Source organism: Ranitomeya variabilis, chromosome 5 (assembly GCF_051348905.1).
Source record: "Ranitomeya variabilis isolate aRanVar5 chromosome 5, aRanVar5.hap1, whole genome shotgun sequence".
In the NCBI taxonomy this organism is placed as follows: domain Eukaryota; kingdom Metazoa; phylum Chordata; class Amphibia; order Anura; family Dendrobatidae; genus Ranitomeya; species Ranitomeya variabilis.
In genome coordinates this window covers 643461303-643480967 of record NC_135236.1, presented here as the reverse complement: position 1 = coordinate 643480967, position 19665 = coordinate 643461303, and the positions used below count along the sequence as shown (strand labels likewise).

Sequence of the window (19665 nt, the reverse complement as noted above, 5' to 3'; positions counted from 1 at the left end):
CGCGGGAGCCCACGCCAATTTTTTCCGCCATTTAACCCTTTATTTTAGCAGCTACAGCGCCCAAATTTTGCACATACACACTACTAACAGTAGTGTGGAATATGCAAAAAAAAGGGATATGAGATGGTTTACTGTATGTAAACCATGTCTCATATCCTGTCGGGTTTAGGCAGGAGAAATGAAAAGCCGGCAATTGAATTACCGACTTTTCACTAACACCGCTGCGTATTTCTCGCAAGTCACACTGCTGGTCCGTGTGGAATCCGTATTTTTCTCGCCCCCATAGACTTTCATTGGCGATTTTTTTGCGCAATAAGCTGACAAACGCAGCATGCTGCGATTTTGTACGGCCGTAGAAAGCCGTATAATACTGAACCGTAATATACGGCTGATAGGAGCAGACCCATTGAGAATAATTGTGCCGTTTATTTTGCGAGTTTTACCGACGTATTTTCTGCGCTCTTACGTCCGTAAAACTCGCCAGTGTGACGCCGGCCTAACTCATGCAAGAATCGCCCCGCACCTCTCCTGACCTCAGCAAGACAGTATGATGGATTTCTATACAGCTGTCAAGCTCAGGTCAGGAGAGCCGACAGCCAGTATGAGGTTTACAATGCGATTTTCACACGAGAAATACGGCAGTCTGTCTCTGCCTTAGGGCCCCTTTCCACTTGCGAGGAAAACGGATGCGTGCAATCCGATAAAAAATCGGATTGCACTCGGACCAATGTTATTTAATAGGTGTCTTTTCATTTGCGATTTTTTTTCTCAACCGAAATCGGACTGAGAAAAATCTGGATCGGCTGAGAAAAAAATCGCAGCATGCTGCGATTCTCGGACGAGACTCGCCAATGCAAGTCAATGGGTGCGAGAAAAAAATCGCACAGCACTCGCACCATGCGAGTTCTGTCCGATTTTTACGCACCAGTGTCCTTTGAAAAGCCGGCAATTCAGTGCGGTGTACAGTAAAATCACACTGACAGGTTAGAATAGAGTAGATATATACACATAGAATAGGTATATATACATATATACACTCACCGGCCACTTTATTAGGTACACCATGCTAGTAACGGGTTGGACCCCCTTTTGCCTTCAGAACTGCCTCAATTCTTCGTGGCATAGATTCAACAAGGTGCTGGAAGCATTCCTCAGAGATTTTGGTCCATATTGACATGATGGCATCACACAGTTGCCGCAGATTTGTCGGCTGCACATCCCAAAGATGCTCCATACAAGGCAGGATGGATCCATGCTTTCATGTTGTTTACGCCAAATTCTGACCCTACCATCCGAATGTCGCAGCAGAAATCGAGACTCATCAGACCAAGCAACGTTTTTCCAATCTTCTACTGTCCAATTTCGATGAGCTTGTACAAATTGTAGCCTCAGTTTCCTGTTCTTAGCTGAAAGGAGTGGTACCCGGTGTGGTCTTCTGCTGCTGTAGCCCATCTGCCTCAAAGTTCGACGCACTGTGCGTTCAGAGATGCTCTTAGGCCTACCTTGGTTGTAACGGGTGGCGATTTGAGTCACTGTTGCCTTTCTATCAGCTCGAACCAGTCTGCCCATTCTCCTCTGACCTCTGGCATCAACAAGGCATTTCCGCCCACAGAACTGCTGCTCACTGGATTTCTTTTCTTTTTCGGACCATTCTCTGTAAACCCTAGAGATGGTTGTGCGTGAAAATCCCAGTAGATCAGCAGTTTCTGAAATACTCAGACCAGCCCTTCTGGCACCAACAACCATGCCACGTTCAAAGGCACTCAAATCACCTTTCTTCCCCATACTGATGCTCGGTTTGAACTGCAGGAGATTGTCTTGACCATGTCTACATGCCTAAATGCACTGAGTTGCCGCCATGTGATTGGCTGATTAGAAATTAAGTGTTAACAAGAAGTTGGACAGGTGTACCTAATAAAGTGGCCGGTGAGTGTATATGTCAGTGAGACACCTATATGTGTATATTTATATTTAATGCAGCGCTAGATAGCTTAAAAGCCTCTAATTCAATTGCCGGCTTTTTCCTTCTCCTTCACAAACCCGACATGATATGAGACATGATTACACACAGTAAACCATCTCATATCCCTTTTTTTATTACATATTCCTCTTCACTAATGTAACAAGTGTCTGTGTGCACAATTTGGGGGCTCTAGCTATTAAATTAAAGGGTTAAATGGCGGAAAAAATTGGTGTGGGCTCCCGCGCAATTTTCTCCGCCAGAGTGGTAAAGCCAGTGACTGAGGGCAGATATTAATAGCCAGGAGAGGGTCCATGGTTATTGGCCCCCCCGTGGCTACAAACATCTGCCCCCAGCCACCCCAGAAAAGGCACATCTGGAAGATGCGCCTTTTCTGGCACTTGGCCACTCTCTTCCCACTCCCGTGTAGCGGTGGGATATGGGGTAATGAAGGGTTAATGCCACCTTGCTATTGTAAGGTGACATTAAGCCAGATTAATAATGGAGAGGCGTCAATTATGACACCTATCCATTATTAATCCAATTGTTTGAAATGGTTAATAAAACACACACACATTATTAAAAAGTATTTTAATGAAATAAACACACAGGTTGTTTTAATATTTTATTGCTCTCTCAATCCATCAGAACACCCTCGCTTGGCAAAATAATAAACGCACAAGATACATACCCTCAGATGAACCGTCACGTCCCACGAGGTAATCCATCTGAAGGGGTTAATTATTGTACAGCCATGAGCTGCGCTAAAGCACTCGCTCGTGGTTGTAATCCCCGGGGAATGAAGGAAATCCGAGTGATCTGTACTTACATTGAGTTGCGGTGAGGCGCCCTCTGGTGGATGAACTCATATGAACTCGAGCGTGGGAACTTTTCCAAGGCTGCAGTTCATGAGAACATCCACCAGAGGGCGCCTCACCGCAACTCAATGTAAGTACAGATCACTAAGATTTCCTTCATTCCCCGAGGATTACAACCACGAGCGAGTGCTTTAGCGCAGCTCATGGCTGTAAAATAATTAACCCCTTCAGATGGATTACCTCGTGGGACCTGACAGATCATTGGAAGGTATGTATCTTGTGCGTTTATTATTTTGCCAAGCGAGGGTGTTCTGATGGATTGAGAGAACAATAAAATACTAAAACAACCACTGTGTTTATTTCATTAAAATACTTTTTAATAATGTGTGTGTGGTTTTTTTAACCCTTTCAGACAATTGGATTAATAATGGATAGGTGTCATCATTGACGCCTCTCCATTATTAATCTGGCTTAATGTCACCTTACAATAGCAAGGTGGCATTAACCCTTCATTACCCCATATCCCACCGCTACACGGGAGTGGGAAGAGAGTGGCCAAGTGCCAGAATAGGCGCATCTTCCAGATGTGCCTTTTCTGGGGTGGCTGGGGGCAGATGTTTGTAGCCACGGGGGGGCCAATAACCATGGACCCTCTCTAGGCTATTAATATCTGCCGTCAGTCACTGGCTTTACCACTCTGGCGGAGAAAATTGCGCGGGAGCCCACGCCAATTTTTTTCCGCCATTTAACCCTTTATTTGAGCAGCTACAGCGGCCAAATTTTGCACATACACACTACTAACATTAGTAGTGTGGAATATGCAAAAAAAAGGGGATATGAGATGGTTTACTGTATGTAAACCATGTCTCATATCCTGTCGGGTTTCTGAAGGAGAAATGAAAAGCCGGCAATTAAATTAGCGGCTTTAATGCTATCTAGCGCTGCATTAAATATAAATAAACATATATAGGTGTCTCACTGACATGTATATATGTATATATACCCATTCTATGTGCATATATCTACTCTATTCTAACCTGTCAGTGTGATTTTACTGTACACGGCGCTGATTTGCCGGCTTTTCAAAGGACACTGGTGCGTAAAAATCGGACAGCAATACGGATGTCATACTGATGTCATACGGATGGTGCGATTAAAAAATCGCATGGCACTCGCATAACACTCGCATGACAATCGCATACGTTTCATCCGTTTTTTCGGTCCAGATTACGGACCGTTTTTTATCTCGCAAGTGGAAAGGGACCCTTAGGCCGGGGACACACATAACGTATAAAACAACGGTCCGTTTTTCACGGACGAGAATCGCACAAATGTTTCAAAAACAGTGATCCGTGTGCAGTGCGAGTATGCGATTTCCTCGCATCAAATGATCCGTGTGACATCCGTGTGTCATCCGTATGCCATCCGTATGCCGAGATTTTCTCACAAACTTGCAAAACCGACATCTAATGGATTTATGTGCTCAAATGTTCGTTAAAAAATATATACAGTATATATATATATATAGATATGTCATTGAGACACATATATATATATTTTCTGTATTTATATTTCATTCAGCGCGATATCTGTGAAAAGCCGGTAATTCAATTGCCGGCTTCTCATTTCTCCTTCACAAACTTGACAGGATATGAGACATGGTTTACATACAGTAAACCATCTCATATCCCCTTTTTTTTTGCATATTCCACACTACTAATGTTAGTAGTGTGTATGTGCAAAATTTGGCCGCTGTAGCTGCTCAAATAAAGGGTTAAATGGCGGAAAAAATTGGCGTGGGCTCCCGCGCAATTTTCTCCGCCAGAATGGTAAAGCCAGTGACTGAGGGCAGATATTAATAGCCAGGAGAGGGTCCATGGTTATTGGCCCCCCCGTGGCTAAAAACATCTGCCCCCAGCCACCCCAGAAAAGGCACATCTGGAAGATGCGCCTATTCTGGCACTTGGCCACTCTCTTCCCATTCCCGTGTAGCGGTGGGATATGGGGTAATGAAGGGTTAATGCCACCTGACCTTGCTATTGTAAGGTGACATTAAGCCAGGTTAATAATGGAGAGGCGTCAATTATGACACCTATCCATTATTAATCCAATTGTATGAAAGGGTTAAAAAACACACACACACATTATTAAAAATTATTTTAATGAAATAAACACACAGGTTGTTTTAGTATTTTATTGTTCTCTCAATCCATCAGAACACCCTCGCTTGGCAAAATAATTAACCCACAAGATACATACCTTCTGATGATCTGTCGGGTCCCACGAGGTAATCCATCTGAAGGGGTTAATTATTTTACAGCCATGAGCTGCGCTAAAGCACTCGCTCGTGGTTGTAATCCCCGGGTAATGAAAGGAAATCTGAGTGATCTGTACTTACATTGAGTTGCGGTGAGGCGCCCTCTGGTGGATGAACTCATATGAACTCGAGCGTGGGAACTTTTCCAAGGCTCCAGTTCATGAGAACATCCACCAGAGGGCGCCTCACCGCAACTCAATGTAAGTACAGATCACTCTGATTTCCTTTCATTATCCGGGGATTACAACCACGAGCGAGTGCTTTAGCGCAGCTCATGGGTGTAGAATAATTAACCCCTTCAGATGGATTACCTCGTTGGACGTGACAGATCATCGGAAGGTATGTATCTTGTGGGTTAATTATTTTGCCAAGCGAGGGTGTTCTGATGGATTGAGAGAACAATAAAATACTAAAACAACCTGTGTGTTTATTTCATTAAAATAATTTTTAATAATGTGTGTGTGTTTTTTAACCCTTTCTTACAATTGGATTAATAATGGATAGGTGTCATAATTGACGCCTCTCCATTATTAATCTGGCTTAATGTCACCTTACAATAGCAAGGTGGCATTAACCCTTCATTACCCTATATCCCACCGCTACACGGGAGTGGGAAGAGAGTGGCCATGTGCCAGAACAGGCGCATCTTCCAGATGTGCCTTTTCTGGGGTGGCTGGGGGCAGATGTTTTTAGCCACGGGGGGGCCAATAACCATGGACCCTCTCCAGGCTATTAATATCTGCCCTCAGTCACTGGCTTTACTACTCTGGCGGAGAAAATTGCGCAGGAGCCCACGCCAATTTTTTCCGCCATTTAACCCTTTATTTGAGCAGCTACAGCGGCCAAATTTTGCACATACACACTACTAACATTAGTAGTGTGGAATATGCAAAAAAAAAAGGGGATATGAGATGGTTTACTGTATGTAAACCATGTCTCATATCCTGTCGGGTTTGTGAAGGAGAAATGAGAAGCCGGCAATTGAATTACCGGCTTTTCTATAGAACACCGCTGCGTATTTCTCGCAATGCACATGCATGGTCCGTGTGTAATCCGATTTATTCTCGCCCCCATAGACTTTCATTGGCGAGTCTCGGCCGAGATACGCTGACAATCGCAGCATGCTGCGAGTTCCCTCGGATCCGAAATACGGTGGAGAAAATATCGGATGATGGGAGCTGCACCATAGATTAACATTGGGCCGAGTGCTATGCGATTTTTTCTCGCATAGCACTCGTCCGTATTACGGTCTAGTGTGACCCCGGCCTTATTGCTGAATTATTCTGATCACACTGGAGGCTACGGAGCGAAAACTAAAATCTGTTTAGTGAATCTACAACTCCCATTGTGCCGTTATCACATAAGGACGACGGTCTTAGATAATGACTCAGACTCACACAGACAGTCACGAGTTGCTTAGTAATAAAGGTTTATTTGGAGGATTACAAGTCACAGATTAGCCCTGGGGTTATTGCAGAAGGCGCACACATACCAGATGTAAAACAAACTTCCCTGCATGGAACAAATATGTTGCATGTTGACTTTTAATGAGCAGCCTCTTAAAGGAGTTGTCCAAAGTTAAAACAACATGACTTTCTTTCAAGTACAGTTCCACACCGGTCTACACGTTGTGTATGGGTTCCAGCACTGACCCATTCACTTACATAGGTTGTGCCTGATGTTGCAGTTCACCTCTATTAGACAAGTGTGACGGTAGAGCATTTAATTTTAATTATCCAGACATATTCAGTAGGCCAGGAGACCTATGTTTATGTTGACTTTTCAGTGTGTCTGTCTTTGGTGAAGAAGCAAAGACTGTTGTTCATATGAGCATGGCTGTGGATAGGTAAGTTGCTGTTTGTTGTAACTTATTGTCTCATCTCTGCAAGACAGGTGTGCGGATCATTGAACTATTATTGTTGGATATAATGTTGATTGACCATTGTGTGGGACGCTGTGGCTTGTTGACCTGCAAGACAATGTGAGTTAAAGGGAATCTGTTACCCCAAAAATGGCCTATAAACTAAGGCCAACGGCACCAGAGGCTTATCTACAGAATTCTGTAATGCTGTACATAAGCCCCCGATGTATCCTGAAAGATAAGAAAAAGAGGTTATATTATACTCACCCAGGGGCGGTCCCGCTGCGGTCCGGTCCGGTCCGATGGGCATCCCAGGTCCGAGTCCTCCCACCTTCATACGATCACGTCCTCTTTTTGGCGTGGCTTCTGTGCAGGCGTACTTTGCCCTGTTGAGGGCAGAGCAAAGTACTGCAGTGCTCGGGCCGTGAAAGGTCAGAGAGGCCCAGCGCCTGCGCACTGCAGTACTTTGCTCTGCCCTCAACAGGACAAAGTACGCCTGTGCCAGAGCCAAAGCATGAAGCAAAGAAGAGGACGTCATCGTATGAAGATAGGAGGCGCCAGACCCGGACTGCGACGCCCATCGGACCGGACCGCAGCGGGACCGCCCCCCCAGGTGAGTATAATCTAACCTCTTTTTCTTATCTTTCAGATTACATCGGGGACTTATAGGCCATTTTTGGGGTGACAGATTCACTTTACTCTCATCACACCTTCCTCTTGACCCCTGGATGATGGCTTGAAGGATAACAATTGTGAGCTATATAAAATGGAATATGCCGCGGTAACAAGAAACCCAAAGAACCAGAGGTTCTTCGCAAAAACCACATGCAGGAACATTCCACAGGTCAGCTTAGGGGACTACAGCCCCAGCTGCAAGAACACAGATCTCTATTGACCATCGCTAAGGCTACGTTCACACTTGCGTACCGGGGCTTTGCAGACGGCTGCGTACTTCCTCCCTGAAGCTCCGTCCACTTCCGCACTTCCGTTTAGGTCCGCCTACTTCTGCATGCGTCTTGCGTACCTATCTTTCCATGTGGTCGGCGGGCGCGTCAAAATGACGCATCTGCATAGATCCGCATGTCCTGCATACCCAATGTTAAAGATAGGTACGCAGGACGCATGCAGAAGTAGGTGGACCTAAATGGAAGTGTGGAAGTGGGCGGAGCTTCAGGGAGGAAGTACGCAGCCATCTGCAAAGCCCCGGTACACAAGTGTGAACGTAGCCTAAACCCTCAGACATATTGAAGAATCCAGGTTGGGACAAATCCGGTCACCTGTCCACTTACATCACTGCTCTGTCGGCTTCCCAAGCTTGTCGTTACCTTCTGTGCTACAAGTAGGATAGTCGGCCCTGGAAGCTCCAAAGTCGCAGCTGCTATAATCCCGGCGAGTCAGCAGAAGGGCGAGACTCTAATTTTGCACCATCTTGGGTATAAACTGTTCTATATAATATTTGCCTGTTTTGTGGTTCAATAAAATATTGCCATACTGTTTTACCCTCACCCTGTGTTGTCTTATGCCTACGGTTAAAGGGCGGGCGTGCAGTGGGTTGAGCCCTGGTCCATGTGATCTCGGGTCAGAAAGCATTTATTTTTCCTTTTCATCATTGTCTCAGCTAGAATTTCTCTATTTTTTGTCACTATTTAATGCCTTGGTTTTTGTTTCTGGGACAAGTTGGAGAATTTCTAGGTGTTTAATAGTTCGCATTGGACAATTGAGAGTAAATTAGGAAGCTGAAGATATCAATTCATATATTCAATACAAACTATGAGTTAAGGAATCATCATGACTAGTAGATTTATCTAATTTGACAAAACTTTGATAATTATGTGTAAATTATAAAAATCTTTTACCTAGAGTTTCAGCATTCAATTTTATGGGGAAAATCCACATATAAAACTCAGTGTACCGCAAGAGAAGTTGATATGTTGCAGATTTTAACACCGCACTGCAGGTCAGTTTATGTAGAGTATAAATCCCATTCACTTTGCGGGAGATAAAAATATTTATCATAGCCTGGTATTATATTTTACACAAGCCAGAATGTCAATAATTATATAACAACTAGCTGAAGAGCCCGGGCGTTGCCTGGGCATAGTAAATATCTGTGGTTAGTTATAGCACCTCACTTCTCTCATTTTCCCATCACGCCTCTCATTTTCCCCCTCCGATCTCTCATTTTCTCCCTCACATCTCTCATTTTCCCCCTCACTCCTCTTATTTTCCCCCTCACTCCTCTCATTCCCCCCTAACTTGTCATTTTGACCTCACATCTGTCATTTTCCGATCACTCCACTATTTTCCCTCACTCCTCTCAATTTGCACTCACACCTTTTCATTTTCACCTCACATCCCTCATTTTCCCCTCAGTATATACATATTTGTCATCTCCCTTATATATAGTATACACCTGTATGTCATCTCCTGTATATAGTATATACCTGTATGTCATCTCCCCTGTAAATAGTATATACCTGCTGTATGTCATCTCCTGTATATTGTATATACCTGTATGTCATCTCTTCTGTATATACTATATACCTGTATGTCATCTCCTATATATTAGTATATACCTGTATGTCATCTCCTGTATATAGTATGTACCTGTATGTCATCTCCTGTATATAGTATGTACCTGTATGTCATCTCCTGTATATAGTATGTACCTGTGTGTCATCTCCCCTGTATATAGTATGTACCTGTGTGTCATCTCCCCTGTATATAGGATATACCTGTGTGTCATCTCCTGTATATAGTATATACCTGTATGTTATCTCCTATATATAGTATATACCTGTGTCATCTCCCCTGTATATAGTATATGTGTGTTATCTCCTCCTGTATATAGTATATACCTGTATGTCATCTCCTCCTATATATAGTATATACCTGTGTGTGATCTCCCCTGTATATAGTATATACCAGTGTGTCATCTCCCCCTGTATATAGTATATATCTGTATATCATCTCCTCCTGTATTAGGCCGCGTTCACACGTTATTTGCTCAGTATTTTTACCTCAGTATTTGTAAGCTAAATTGGCAGCCTGATAAATCCCCAGCCAACAGTAAGCCCACCCCCTGGCAGTATATATTAGCTCACACATACACATAATCAACAGGTCATGTGACTGACAGCTGCCGTATTTCCTATATGGTACAGTTATTGCTCTTGTAGTTTGCTTATAAATCAGATTTTTATTTTTGAAGGATAATACCAGACTTGTGTGTTTTAGGGCGAGTTTCATGTGTCAAGTTGTGTGTGTAGAGTTGCGTGTGGCGACATGGATGTAGCGACTTTTGTGAGATGAGTTGCATGTGACAGGTTAGTGTAGCAAGTTGTGTGCAGCAAGTTTTGCGCGTGGCGAGTTTTGTGTGGTGCGTTTTGAGTATGCAAGTTTTGTGTGAGGCAACTTTTGCAACTTTTGTGCATGTGGCGAGTTTTCCATGAGGTGAGTTTGGCACGTGTGGCGAGTTTTGCGTGAGCCTAGTTTTGCATGTGGCGAGTTTTGCGCGGCGACTTGTGTTTCGACTTATGTGGCGAGGTTGGTGTATGTGTGGTGAAATGTGCGCTGAGGGTGGTATATGTGTTCAAGCACGTGGTAGTGTGTGGCGCATTTTGTGTGTGTTCATATCCCCGTATGTGGCGAGTATCCCATGTCGGGGCCCCACCTTAGCAACTGTACAGTATATACGCTTCGGCGCCATCGCTCTCACTCTTTAAGTCCCCCTTGTTCACATCTGGCAGCTGTCAATTTGCCTCCAAAACTTTTCCTTTCACTTTTCCCCCCCCATTATGTAGATGGGGGCAAAATTGTTTGGTGAATTGGAACGCACGGGTGAAAATTTCGCCTCACAACATAGCCTATGATGCTCTCGGGGTCCAGACGTGTGACTGTGCAAAATTTTGCGGCTGTAGCTGCGACGGTGCAGATGCCAGTCCCGGACACACACACACACACACACACCTTTATATATTAGATGGGAACCTATTGGCAGAATATCAAAGCATTCAACGCAATGTGAAATGAGTAGACCCCCCAACTCTCAGGGTTAGATCAGGGGACTCCGACCCATGGCAGTCTGCTCAGGCGAGGGCCACGCTAACCCTCATCTGCTTCCCCATGGCTCCCACCACTCCCAGACTTGTAAACTGTAGGTGGCTTTATGCCTCATTGTAGAAGACTCCCCAATATAAGGCATTACCATGTGTTAAAGGGACATTATTACTTTTTAAGGCACTGGATTGGCACCCCGGGCATAACTACTTTATAAGGGGGAACCTGCACTGTTATAACTTTATTAGGGGCACTCTGGGTATTAGACCCTCCTGCAATTTCTTTGCTCACAACCATTTTGCAGAGCCGAATGTGGCTCAATGTAAAGGATGAGGACCCACAGCATAGAATCCGAGGGCGTATGAACCAAATAATGATGCGAAACAAGTACTTAATAGGATTTATTCCATGTATGATCTTCACAGGAAACATCACAATGTGCAGAGGTGACAGATTATATGGAGAAATATTTCGTACAGGTTTTTAACATTTGAAGAAATCGATGAGTCCCCACAGTATTCATTGCTCATACTAGTAATCTAGTGGAATATATAGAAGGCAAAGATACAATAAAAGCACAGAGGTACGCTGTCTATTAGCGAGGAAGGTGCCGCACAGACTGCATGGTGTCCAGGGCAGACCCGATGTCATACTGCTTGGCTTCCAGAAGACGAGTTAGCCAGCCGCCTTCATCTGTAAATCCCATGGACAGCATCTGTGAAAGGGTCTCAATGAGACGAGGGTCTGCTTCTAGAAAGGGGGCAAAAAAGACAGGATTACTGCACAGAATTACTGCGACCCTACTCAGTCAGTGTCACACGGTCAATGAACGTCCCCTCGCAGCTTCTTTTTCTCTTTTAAAATCGATCCCCCACTGATCAAACTATTATCGTTTATCTTGTGGATCATTTATGCAAAATGGAGTACCCCTTTAAATTCCCATTTATTCAGATTGAGAGGAGCTGAACATGAACTCTACACTACTGACGGCGATCTAGACCAGCCTGTCCTCGTCTTTATGAAACGTGATTGATAGAGATATATATCAGACAGCATACGATTGTACTACAGCGGTAACCTCCAAATCTGAGTCCTTAACGGGACTGTCAGCACAAAATGACTATTCAAACCAAGCACGGGTGCTCAGTGCATCAAGGCATGGCCAGACTGTTCCGTGCACCTGCACAACCATACTTGTTTTTCAGCCATCTCTGCATTCTTCTTTGATTGACAGCTCTGACTATACACAGCCAGGAGAAGGAACGGATCGATGGGAAGGTGCGCCTAATGGTTTGGCCACGCTAGGGGTGCACCATGTGCCTGTACTTGGTTTGAACAGTCATTTTGTCCCTTTAAAATAGAGAACTGGTAGTCCTAAGATGGACGGCCTCATCAATGATTGTAATATTCCCCGGCACCTCTATGGTGTCCTGAATTTTATAAACTTAAAACTAATCTGGAAGGACAACTGGTTAAGCGGAAAATCTATACTTATCATAAAGTCATGTCCAAATGTACACTATATACAAAGAAACCCTCAAATGTCCAGAATCTGCAGTTACCTGCGGGGAGATGTGGATAGAGAGCCGCTTCTCTTAGACCTGTGGGCGCTTGTGCAGCTCTTAGTGGGTCTAAGGGACTCGGGACGTCTGTATCCAGGAGGTGAAGGGACTGCAGCTCTCCGGTGGACGGGTCTACTTCTTTAGGTGACACATGAGTCCAGTCCTCATCACCCCCTGAGGCGCTGCCGCTGTGTTCACCTTGTTCCTGCAAAGTATGCAAATTAGGTATTTTGCTAAACAAATGTATCTGGGCCTTATGCAGTATATACCATAGACACACAGTCCACATCCGCCATCTCTCCCCAACACCGGTACTCACATTGCTCGCCTGTGTGGTTGCATCCAAGTGCACGTCCGCCATCTGTTTAGCAATGTTGTCTGTGTCCATGGGAGCGGTGTCCTCTTCAGATCTGCGGTTGTCACTCTGGGGATTCTGGGTGGAGGATGTGCTGCTTGGTTGAGAGTCTCTAGCTTCAGAACCGGGCTGTGGAGTTGAAACCTTACTGCGCTTTCCACCATGTTCCACATCAATGTCCACGTCAATCCCTGCAGCGATCATAATGAATTAGGAAGACCATCACATGCAAATATCTGTCATGGCGCACAGAGCCGAGCCCAAACTAAGCAACAGGCAAACGTTCAGTTAGCAGCAGCCAGGGAGGGAAATTAAGTTCTAGCACCTATAGTGCAGGCTGAATGCTGAAATACCACTCACTAAAAGAGTGGATGACAATGTAAAGTGCCCGAGATACAGGACAGTTCCCGGGCCCATCAGGCTGGTATGTGCATGAAAAGCAGTTACTTGTTATGGGGGAAATAAAAAAAAAATAAATAAATTAAAAAAAATATAAAATATAATATATACACACACATATACATACATTTTTTTAATGTAGTTCTCTATGAAGGAACAGCTAAAGTCTAATATCTCTTTTTCTGTTACATTATATATGAATTGAGAGGACAGACGGTAATAGCATAAACCTACCCAGGGGGCTCAGCATGGCAGCCACGCTCTCTCCAACATTCTGCAAGAAGACGACATTAGGATCGCTGCACGGCTGCTTAGGATTGCCAGAATCGCCTTTCGTTTTAAAGGTAAAGAGAGAAAAAAAATAAATAAATAAATCACACTTGAGGGCAAAGTTTGTATAACAGGAGCAATTAGCGTCTCTGGGTGGCAGTAACAATGACTAAGGCTATGTGCACATGTTGCGGATTCGGCTTAGGAATTTCTGGTGCGGATTCTGTCTCTCCTGGCAGAAAACGCACCTGCGGTTTTTTGTGCGGTTCCGCAGCGTTTTTCTGTGCGCTTTTGCTGCGTTTTTTACCCCTGCAGTTTTCTATAATTGGTACAAAAACGCTGCAGATTCACAAAAAACGAGTGACATGCTATTTCTTTTAAGCCGCAGCGGATTTTCCTGCAAAGTGTGCACAGCATTTTTTTTTCTCATTGATTTACATTGTACTGTAAATCAATTGCGGATCTGCGTTTCTGCACCTCAAAAAACCCTGCGGATCCGCAGAGAATCCGCACCGTGTGCACATACCCTAAGTCATTGCTATTAAACAGGTCAATAATAAGTGTGGGTTGTTTTTTTTTTTTTTTAAAGGCCACGTTCACACGATCAGTATTTCAGTATATGACCTAAGTATTTGTGATTCAAAACCAGGAGTGGATGATAAATACAGAAGTGGTGACGTGTTTCTATTATACTTTTCCTCTGATTGTAAGCCAAAACCAGGAATGAAACAAATACTAAAGCTTAAAAAAAAACAAAAAAAAAAAAAAAACAGACCAAATACTGAACATGTGAACGTGGCCTAAATGAGAACCAGCCAGGTCCGGAATCACTATTTACCGCCAGTTATTGAGGTTATCCATTGTGAAAATAGCTTTAAAATCCTGTCAGCGGCTACAGGGAGAAGATGAAGCGATATCCTCCAGCAGCCGCTTGCTACCCTGGTGGTGCAGGTCACCACAGCACGCGGTAATCACTCCCCAGCACTTTGACAGCCCGCCGCTGGCATATACACTGCAGGGCAGACGGTCAATGTGCCGAGGAATGATTGCATTACAGCTGGCTGTCTATAAAAGCAATTGTCAGAAGTGTAATATTTACCTTCCGGAGCGGCGGTCGGATTAGTTGGGGCGCTGCATCCTGGTGGCTGCTGAAAGTTAGCCCAGGGATGTCCTCTGCCTGGGAACGCCCAGGGATGTCCTCTGCCTGGGAACCCGCAGCCATGCATCCATGGGAATTGTGGCCCTCCATGGCGCATCTTGTGCATCCAGCGACCATGGGGAAAGGGCTGGATAAAAACAAACAGTCAGGGTGTGACAGATGGTGTGGTCACATATATACACAAATGTCATATTAGAAAGGCTCCTTACCATGGGAGTCGGGAACATGATCATGTTGTGCTCCTTGTGGACTCCTTTGCCCTCACAGGTGCTGCACAGGTCATAATCAGGGCAAGTCAGGCATTTGTACCTATTGCCCACGACAGGCCCTTCACACCCATCACAGGTCACATTGGGGTGCACCACGTTCTGGGGGGTCTCTGGTCCACAATGTGCGCGGTGTTCTCGCTTGCATTCTCTCTTTTCTGGGAAAGAAATAAGAAGTAGAATGAGAATCAGATCACAGCAGAGATCTAGAGACACGGATCATCAGATCACAAGGGAGAATTACAATTCACTAGTCTAGAAGTCCTCTATTGATCAAAGACCTAGAAGACCATGGCCGGCTTCAGATGTGTGTGGCTCTTCAGCGGCAGTATCATGGTGGGCACAGTGTCTACAGTACACTTATATCCCATCTAAAGGATGGGATACAGCAGCTATGAATGGGGCTATGCCCTGCAAACTGCCATGGTGGCTACTGGCGCTTCCGTATGACCGAGGAATAAAGTCGAGCGCTGAACTTTGTCATCTCCGCAGTCCCATGGAGAACAAATGGAGTGATTGCAGTCACTGATCCACTTCAACAAGCGATCTGTTACGATCAGCAGGGTTCACTGCATTCGGACCCTTAATAATAAGTTTGGGTGGGCGATTTCATATTTGCTCAGTGACAAGCAGAGGTGTGGGCCAATGGATTATTATGGGTGCTGTAATAAAGCTGTTTACATGAGCCGTGTACTGGGTTAGCAGTGGTCAGTGTGAACATGCCCCTACGCACTATGTGCCAACTTATATTCCACTTCATTTCGGGTTTTTGTTCTAGACATGATCAGGAATGATAATAGCCTTGCAAGTTACAAATGAGGCAACACAAACCTTTAATGTACAGACGGAAGACGCCATCATTGATCATTTCCAGGCCCATGTTCAATTCGTCATCAGTGGAGAAAGCAACAAGATCGCCCTCCTCATCTGGAAATAAAAGAAAAAGGAAAATTAAATACTGATAAGTGAATAACAAGCTCAAATCAAGGAAACCATTGTGTCACTTCCATCCTCCCGTGTCAGTTGTCCTTGGATACAGAATAGAGAGATATAGATATATATATAAAATCTTGGTACCGTGTTAGCCTTAGCCGGTAGATAGAAAGATATTCAGAATTGAGAGTCCTCAGTGGTTGATACCTTTTAATGGCTAACTGAGAAGATGGTAACGACCACTGAGGACTCTCAGTTCTAAATAGTTGTCCTTGGAAGTATCTACTATATAATTGCCTAAGGGTCACTTCCGTCTGTCCTTCTGTACCGGTTATTCGTTCGCTGATTGGTCTCGGCAGCTGCCTGTCATGGCTGCCGCGACCAATCAGCGACGCGCACAGTCCAGAAAAAAATGGCCGCTTACTCCCCGCACTCACTGCCGGCGCCCGTATACACCGCTCACACAGGGTTAATGCCGGCGGTAACGGACCGCGTTATGCAGCGGGTAACGCACTCCGTTACCGCTGTTATTAACCCTGTGTGTCCCCAACTTTGTACTATTGACGCTGCCTATGCGGCATCAATAGTAAAAAATGTAATGTTAAAAATAATAAATAATTTAAAAAAAAACCTGCTATACTTACCCTCCGCCGCCTTTCTCGCTCCTCGCCATGCTCCCAGGACCGCTCCATTACAAGCGTCAGCTTGCGGTGAGGTCCCGTCCCAGGGCTGGTGTGCGGCAAGGACCTGCCGTGACGTCACGGTCATGTGACCGCGACGTCTTCATAGGTCCTGCTCCCACCAGCCCTGGCACTTGCAATGGAACTCGGCTTCAGGAAAATGGCCGCCGCGATCTCGATCTGCGCACGCGCGGCATCCCGCGGCCATTTTCCTGAAGCCGAGCACTACCATCTGCACAGGATCCCAGGAAGAGGAGACACGGAACGCCGAGGAGCAGCGACAAGAATGGTGAGTATGATACACTACAAGGGGCCCTCGGATCGTTAGGTGAGTATGTTTATTTTTTATTTTTTGGCCCTGTGACATATGTGCCTCGGTAATATACTACGTCACTGGGTAATATCCTACGTGGCTCTGCTGTATACTACAAGGCTGGGCAATATACTACAAAGCTGTGCAATATACAACGTAGCTGCGCAATATCCTACGTCGCTGTGCTGTATACTATGTAGCTGGGCAATACACTACGTGGCAGGGCAATATACTACGTGACTGGGCAATATACTACGTGGACATGCATATTCTAGAATACCCGATGCGTTAGAATCGGGCCACCATCTAGTTTATTTATAAACAATGTTTAAATGTTAAATGTTTTCTGCCTGTTGCCTAGCAGCAGGAGATTTGAATAGCAGGTGACAACAGCTGGGCAGTGCTGGAGGCAGGTTGGCAGATTATTGTTTTCCAGTTATACAAGAGTTTAGAATGGAGCTGAGGGCATCCAGGGAGTGAACGTCGTGTTCTGCTGGAGTCCCATCTCATCTAACCATTGCTTTGCTTTTACTGCATATGTTAGTGAATACCAAGTACAAAACTGGCAGCCAACTTCTAAGTGCCACTCACGTCTGCAGCCAAAACAAGGATATTTAAAAAAAAATAAAAAATAAAATAAAAGGTAAAGTGGTTATATCTAGCTACAAATTCCATTACAGGACATCTCTGAGATTTTCCTGCTGAACTTCTGACCCTCAGGCAGTAAACCCAGGGTGGGCATAGTAGGGGCGACTTCCAGCATACAGGCAGGTACAAGGACAAGCATCTGCCTCCCTGCTGTTTATGCCAGCCGCTGGCGGCAGTGGTGGCGCTGACCTGCTGCAGTGAATAACCGGCATACAGTACATTTTACAAATATGAGAAAACATTTTCCTAAATTTGTTGCAATTTACTTCTGTGACTTTTTTCCGACAAGATACTTTGCGTCTTTTCTTTCCGGTAAAATGACAACAAAACAAAAACCAGACAGATCCCATTACTGACACCAGGGAGGCGCTGACAGACAACGCCGGAATCTGGAGAAACAATTGTCTAACTCGGCTGTGAACGAGGCTTAAGGCGAGAAGTGGAGACACCCGGCCGCCCCGCACCCACCGCCACCTTTACCCTACAGCCGCCGACTCCTCCTCTGCCACATGATAGAACGGTCACAGAGGGCACATTCCTCCAACGTCACCGCTCAGACCACAGGAGGAGATGGAAAACACTCCGACCCGTACCCCAGAGAACTGTCCTGAAGAGCAGGCACAGCGCCAACATATGCCAGGGCGGCTCTGCAGGAGAGCGCAGCTCATTGTCCTATAGGGGGCATCAGTGTATAAGGGGCATCACGATATAAGGACATTGGTGTATAGGGGAGAGATCAGTGTATAGGTGGCATCACTATATAGGGGGCATTGATGTATAGGGGAGAGATCGGTGTATAGGGGAGAGATCAGTGTATAGGTGGCATCACTATATAGGGGGCATTGATGTATAGGGGAGAGATCGGTGTATATGGGGCATTGGTGTATAGGGGGCATCGCTATATAGGGGGGACGTTGGTGTATAGGGGAGAGATCAGTGTATATGGGGCATTGGTGTATAGGGGGCATCGCTATATAGGGGGGACGTTGGTGTATAGGGGAGAGATCAGTGTATATGGGGCATTGGTGTATAGGGGGCATCGCTATATAGGGGGGACGTTGGTGTATAGGGGAGAGATCAGTGTATATGGGGCATTGGTGTATAGGGGGCATCGCTATATAGGGGGGATGTTGGTGTATAGGGGAGAGATCAGTGTATAGGGGGGGCATCGCTATATAGGGGAGAGATCACTATATAGGGGGCATCGGTGTACATGGCACCAGTCTCCAGCTGGCACTGGGGACTGGCAGTAGCCCCCCATGTGGAGCATGCAGCCAGGGGCCATCTATAGACACTCACCTCTGTAGAACATCAGGAAGGAGCCCCCTCTCAGGCCCTGGAAGACGTCCGTCACCTTGGCGCTGAGCAGCTCGCAGCCGGAGCTCTGCGGGGCAGCCTTGCCCTTGCTCAGCGGGACGGTGAAGCGCCGGATCTCCCTGTGGCTCTCGTCTTTGCCCAGCAGGTACGCCTTCACGGTGACTGGCATGGCGGCGGCGGCGGCGGCGGCGGTGAGAGACGTGTGTCCCGGATGTGTGCTGATGTCGCAGCAGGAATGCGCAGAGCTCGGAGTACGCAGCTCGTCTGTTCCGCTGGGTCCTGTGACTGTGTCCGCTCACTGCAGCCTCGCGTATATAAACACGGTCCCGGGAAATCCCCCTCCCACCAGCTGATCGCACGCAGCTCCACCCCCGCTGACACTAGCCACGCCCAATAAATGTTAGCCACGCCTTGTTACTTGCCTGCCTACTTTTGATCGACTGCAATATAACCACGCCTACTACACAAGTTCTTGTGAATAAGCCACGCCTGCTTTTGATCGACAGCCAGTTAATCCCGACCATACGCATTAGACCACGCCTACTCCATCATGGCAGCCCTGGCTAACCACGCCCATCTGTTTAGGAAGGATTTTGTGATGTCACGATGAGACAGCAAAACAAAGGGGGGTTCCCCGGCGCGGGAGGAGGATGAGGGACGTAGAACATTCTGGATCGCTGCAGAACCGAGGCCTGGATGTGGCGAGAACTGCTGATTCACGAGCTCAGGAAACTCATGGCATTTAATG

At 45.8% G+C, this 19665-nt stretch overlaps 1 protein-coding gene across 1 annotated transcript; it reads right to left on the bottom strand.

The window, feature by feature from the left end:
* Positions 1–11403: 11403 nt before the first annotated feature.
* On the bottom strand, positions 11404–19296 carry SQSTM1 (sequestosome 1). The gene is made up of 8 exons (XM_077266299.1): positions 18900–19296; positions 15858–15953; positions 14970–15184; positions 14701–14887; positions 13566–13661; positions 12897–13123; positions 12578–12782; positions 11404–11765 (listed from the first exon to the last, which is right to left on the bottom strand). The coding sequence occupies exons 1-8, from the start codon at positions 19084–19086 to the stop codon at positions 11611–11613; spliced, it is 1368 nt and encodes a 455-aa protein (XP_077122414.1). The 5' UTR covers positions 19087–19296; the 3' UTR covers positions 11404–11610.
* Between the last annotated feature and the right edge of the window lie 369 nt (positions 19297–19665).

Excerpts from the sequence above, each read along its gene's own strand:
- SQSTM1 (XM_077266299.1), bottom strand. The coding sequence starts at position 19,086 with ATGCCAGTCACCGTGAAGGCGTACCTGCTGGGCAAAGACGAGAGCCAC. Across the intron at positions 13,662-14,700 it reads TCCGACCGCCGCTCCGGAAG|GCGATTCTGGCAATCCTAAG; the intron begins GTAAATATTACA and ends TTAAAACGAAAG. Across the intron at positions 11,766-12,577 it reads CTATCCACATCTCCCCGCAG|AAGCAGACCCTCGTCTCATT; the intron begins GTAACTGCAGAT and ends CCCCCTTTCTAG.